The sequence below is a fragment of the Priapulus caudatus genome, unplaced genomic scaffold (genome assembly GCF_000485595.1).
Source record: "Priapulus caudatus unplaced genomic scaffold, Priapulus_caudatus-5.0.1 Scaffold170, whole genome shotgun sequence".
Taxonomy (NCBI): domain Eukaryota; kingdom Metazoa; phylum Priapulida; class Priapulimorpha; order Priapulimorphida; family Priapulidae; genus Priapulus; species Priapulus caudatus.
The window spans coordinates 735088-740757 of record NW_014577231.1 but is presented as its reverse complement, the minus strand read 5'-3'; the positions used below and the strand labels follow the sequence as shown (position 1 = coordinate 740757).

At 48.5% G+C, this 5670-nt stretch overlaps 1 protein-coding gene across 1 annotated transcript in view; it reads left to right on the top strand.

The window, feature by feature from the left end:
- The window catches only part of LOC106806632 (protein kinase C, brain isozyme-like), a 19124-nt gene extending 15577 nt beyond the window's left edge, over positions 1 to 3547 (top strand). Inside the window, exons 10-12 of the mRNA XM_014808633.1 lie at positions 1194 to 1350; positions 2332 to 2405; positions 3253 to 3547. Coding sequence (XP_014664119.1) covers positions 1194 to 1350; positions 2332 to 2348 — 174 coding nt within the window. The 3' untranslated portion in view covers positions 2349 to 2405; positions 3253 to 3547. The remainder of the gene's footprint in view (positions 1 to 1193; positions 1351 to 2331; positions 2406 to 3252) is intronic.
- The last annotated feature ends 2123 nt before the right edge of the window (positions 3548 to 5670 follow it).

Sequence of the window (5670 nt, the reverse complement as noted above, 5' to 3'; positions counted from 1 at the left end):
CCTGTTGTGGGTCGGCCGTCGTTTGCTATCGTAACGTGTGATTAATGGCGGCGAATCGTTGTCATCCAGAAACTGGGGATATCTAACCCGTTGTCCCTGTTAAAGTTGTTGGGGCGGAGACGAATGTTAATGGCTTCTTTTACCCTCCGTGTGTACCAGTGTCGCTCTTGGGCGAGGCACTGTATCCCTTCCCAGTCAGGCTGGTGCTGGTTCTCCCATGCGTGTTCGGCCACTGCTGAGTTGTCGGTTCGAAGCAGCCTAACATCCCTCTTGTGTTCCGTAAATAACCTGTTGTTATATATATATATAGTTATAACATATTCTAGATATAACATATAACATATTCCAGCATTTCAGTTCCGCTACCGCTTGCATCCGTTTCTCACTCTGCACTGCCACCGATATTTTGTTTTCATATAAAATCATTCATCGCCTATGTCCGCTTTTATCGTCGTTAAATTCTTTCCAACGATTAATTTCTCTTGTTTTTGATTCCATGGGAAGATCATTCGGTTTAAACGATTACAGGGGCTATATTTTAGTTTGCCTCTCTGGCATCAATTCCAAAGTTATCTCCATCAAACAGTTGGCGGTATGTGTGTGTAGTAGCAGTCAGTCATTGAATTTTACGAGAAGCGGGAAGCTTGTGGGACTTCAAAACGTGTGGTCTATGAGGCGGATTACCGTCCCCCAGTATAGGTCCTGTCCATGACGATTGAACCCGGCTCTTTTATTTCTCGTAAATATTTAATAGAATATATAACCAGTTGGTGGCCATTGCGTAACCTGTTTGAGAGCGGTGTTTTTAGGTGTTAGATCTCCTGTATCAGTGAGAGTGCGGTTCCACCTTATTTATCTTTGCATCAGGGAAGTTGTGACTCCCCTGTATGTATATCCTCTACCAGGACGATTGTAGTACCGCGTATGAACTCTACAATTAGTGGGCTTCTTCCCCCCACTGTAGGGTGATAGGTGCACCTCGATACTTACCTTCCATGAAAGAGGTTGAGATCCCTTCTCGTGCATTCCCTACCAAGAAGGCTCTAGTGAGTTTTCTCCATCGATGAGATTGACACAGGCACCGCTGTCGGGCAGAGATGTGGCGAGCTCACGCGAGTCTAGCGCCCTCCAGACTCCCGTGGCAGCAGCAGACGCAGCGGTCTCCTTCACTGATGCGGTTGACTCGCTTGCAGAAAAACCCGCGCTCGGCCGAAAACTTCGATCCGATCTTCACGCGAGCGAAGCTGGACCTGACGCCACCCGACGCCGTTGTCATCAAGAACATCCCCGAAGACGAGTTCGATGGGTTCACCTGCGTCAATGCCTACTACTGTCCCGTCCGAGACAATTGTATGTAAACACTGCAGGGGAACTTCTGGCAGGGAGAGGGAAGGGGCGAGGGTCGCGGGGTGCAGCAAGTGGGCAGGGAGAGGGAATCATGGCGGCGTGGCAAGTTGGTTGGTGGGTGGGGTGGGGGAGGGGGGTCATTAGTGGTAGCATAGGGCAGGGAAGGTGGGTAATTGGTCGAGGCAGGTGGGACACGGGGGACAGGCAAGCAATGGTGTATCTAATGCACGTAGGTAGGTGGGGCGGCGGTAGGGCGGTGCTCGTGCGTCCTTAAAGCTCTGATGGTGGGACGCTGTGAAACAATATCGAGAGATTCGGTCCGTTTGTAGGCTGGTGTGTCGGTGAATCTCTGCCGGCCATGCTTGACACACAGACCGCGTGATGATTACTGCATGAATGCTGCATCCGTTATCAGGGGGTATGGCAGCAGTTATTATAGATCGCCGAGGCAGCATATTTCACTGGGAGGCTACTTACTGCACGCTGGGTGTCGATGCACGGGTATCGGGAATCACAGGCCATGACAACTCGTGTGTAGTCGCAGAGATAAATCGTTGCCAGATAAGCCGGGGTGGCGGGAACATTTTTTTGCAGTGTTTTGATCAACTCCTACTACTAAATAAGAGATATTTTCGCCATTTCTCTTTTTTTAATAGGCCACGGGTTGGTCTCGTATAGTTTCTGAAACCATTTGTTATTTTGGAGCATATTTCATCAATGTGTATAGGCGTGAGGCGTGCATTCACCTTCATACAAGCTGGTGCCCAATCATAGCATTTGTTTACACACGATCAGAGATACTTTCGTTATCCATTTGCACTGTAATTTCATTTTGCACGAGTCACGAAACATCTTATACAACGGATGTCTGTATTTGACCTAGTCGCAACAATCTCGTTTTAGTGATACTCGTCGGCTTACCGACACGCGGGTTTTCTCCATAGTCGATTAGGTTTTGTTCTGTTTGTGTTTGTTTATTCGCAGATGTTATCGATGTCTAATACGGCGCGATAGGTCAAGAAGAGTGAGAGGGAGAGAGAGCGCGCGAGAGAGAGCACGTAAGCTTGGTGCATCTCAGCGTGGTAGTCACTACTAACCAACGCACCTGGCGGCGTACTGCGTGCGTGCGTGCTAACCGACAACTGTCAATCGCGTTTGCTGTGATCCGGCTATCTAATAATGCCGACTTAGTTTGCTCGGCGGCAAATGCGTATTACAAATTGTACCTTTATAATCCGTTTATTCTAACCTTGTAGATTATCCTAACCAAGCTAACGACAGGAAACTACGCACTTATCTTGCATGCTCTAGCGTGATAGCATGACTCAGTAGCGCACGTAGCTGCAGACCGGTAACCTTTGCTATGAGCTAAAACACGACTAATCTACACGACTTATCTATATCTACACGGCTCTATCTCCATCTAACCTGTCTGATCTCCGCTCACCTGTCCTTATCGCCATCTATTCGGCCTCATCTCTATATATACAGGGCCATATATCTGTATCTGCTGAGGCTTATATCTATATATCTATATCTGTATCTACATGTGCTCGATGTGATAACCTGTTATGACGACGTGGCGTGGTAAGCATCGCTGAGGTTCTGATCGCGACTACAACGTGCGCTAATGTTACTATCCTCTATGCTTCCGGGAATTACATGCTGGTCGCATACACTCGGCTTCGCGCACTCGCAGCTGCCGCTATTACGCTTAGTCACGTGCACATCGCCTCGCAACATATCGAAGAGACAATTACTACGGCAGAAATAAGGTTCATCATGGCTACGCATCCTGATGCTGAAATAGCGGTATTTTACGTGTGCAAGCTGCTATATATAGCGCGCAGGGTAACAATATAAGTAATGTAGACTAACAATGAGTCGTCGTGGTTCGTTTTTCAGAGTACAAGTGGCAACGCCGTCAACTTCGACACCGAGTTCACACAGCTTCCGGTCCAGCTGACGCCTACCGACAAATTATTCATCATGAATCTCAGCGATATGGAGTTCGCCGGCTTTTCCTTTCTCAATCCCGAGTTTGTAGAACACATATAGCACTAACTTCCGTCAAGTTTCTCCGTTATGCTCTCCCGGTCTGATCTATGACGCGTGCTAGTAGTGCCTGTGCTTTGCTGCAGCACTGTGATACTACGCTTACCAGTGCACAATAACTAACACCAACCATTGACAAATGTCACACTGCTAGACCGGGAGCCCAGGGGGGTCAGCCTAGCTGGAAAGGAAACCAATTTTCATGCATATAGCAATGATTCGTGTACATACCCATGTAAGGAAATGTAAGTCTGGCAGGCAGCCGCTGGTGGGTGTGGTCAGTGGGGTCATTTGAAAGGCACCCCAAAATTGAGCTAGATTAGCTGGAAAGGAAACCCCAATTGCGGCTATACCGGCGCCCACGTCTTACCGTCAGTGCGAGGACGTTGCATAGCGAGATATATATATATATATATATATATATATATATATATATCTCAGTATCGCAATAATTTGCCCGTCTTATTATCCCTTTGTCGTAATATTTTATCCCCCTTATCTCCCCCGTAAACTATTCACTCATATATGCTACCCCTTCCTTACTACGTCTGATCTCCTCGGCAATCCGTCCCCATGTAGTAATAATTTATACTGCCCGTGCCTCCTTCTGTAGTACTACTACTACTCAGCGGACACATCCGAGATAGAGTTCACAAGGCCATGCCATGAATATTTGTCCATCATCAGTGTCTGCATGTCCGCTATGTCCTTCTGTAGTAGTCGTATAAAAAACCTGCGCAAATAAGTAAATGAATCGAGTGGATATGTTTGTTTTGGTTTCGCAGCCGGTGCAGCGCTGAGTGGTTGGCTTTAGACATCTTGGCCTACATAACGTGATCAATTCATCAGTCATCACAAAGGCGTCCGGCGGCGTCTTCTGCAAAAACAGCGTTTTTCCCGCGACAATTCTGTGCAGCTCGGTTCCTCTATTGCCTTCGATTGACTAGATCAAATCAAATTAGCTTTGGTCGTTTCTCCCGCTGGCGTTGCCGTGATGCCGACGCGAAGCAGGGGCATGCTCTATCGTTGTGGTTTTGATGCTTGCAGCCTCCATTTGACGGAGAGGATGAGGAGGAACTGTTCACGTCAATCACCGATCACAACGTGTCTTATCCTAAGAACATTTCACGAGAGGCAACCTCCATCTGCAGGGGGGTAAGCAGTCGTAGCTCCCATCTTCGCCAAGCGATTACTTCAACCTATACCCTCGACTACCATCTCAACAATTTATGAACGATCTCAATAGAATATATAGGCGCGTATTAACTGCATCTAATCTCAATAAACTACGTATCTCGAGCGAGTATACAAGGCCTGCACATATTTGAGCACTGTACCTGAACAACAACACTGTATGTGAAGATGCGCTAGGTTATAATTATACATACATCTCCACGTACTCAAGGATGCATGCGCACCTGGGGATTGTCTATATTCAGGCCGGTACAGGAGATAATTTGCATATTTTGTCACGTGGTTTGTGTTAACCAATCAGATGTAATCGCGTATTCGTGACGTCACTTCCAGCTGTATCGCAAAGCGATCTCACGTGCAGAAGTGTGAAGCATGGTGAGGTGGTGGAGAAGGAGGAGGAGAGAAGCTGGTGGAGAAGGAGGAGCAGAGAAGCTGGTGGAGAAGGAGGAGGGGAGAAGCTGGTGGAGAAGGAGGAGGGGAGAAGCTGGTGGAGAATGAAGAAGGGAAGAAGGGAGAAGGTGGTGGAGAAGGAGGGAGGGGAGAAGGTGGTGGAAAGGAGGAAGTGGAGAAGGAGAAGGTGGTGGAGAAGGAGGAGGGGAGAAGGGAGAAGGTGGTGGAGGAGGGGGAGAACTGTGGAGGAAGAATGAGGGGAAGAAGTGGTGAGAAGGAGGAAGGGAGAAGGGAGAAGGCTGTGAGAAGGAGATGGGAGAGCTGGTGGAGAAGGAAGAGGGGGAGAAGCTGAGTTGCGAATGAAGAAGGGCGAAGGGAGAAGCTGGTGAGAAAGAGGAGGGGGAGAAGACTGTGGAGAAGGAGTAAGGAGAAGGAGAGAAGAGGAGAAGGTGGTGAGAAGGAGGAGGGGAGAGTTGGTGAGGAGGAGGGGAGAAGGGAGAAGGTGGTAAAGAAGGGAGGGGAGAACTGGGGAAGGAAGAGGGGAGAAGCTGGTGGAGAATGAGAAGGAAGAAGGAGGAAGCTTGGTGGAAGAAGAAGGGGGGGAGAAGCTGGTGAGAAGGAGGAAGGAGAGAAGGGAGAAGGTGGTGAGAAGGAGGAGGGAGAACAGGTGGAGAAGGAGGAGAA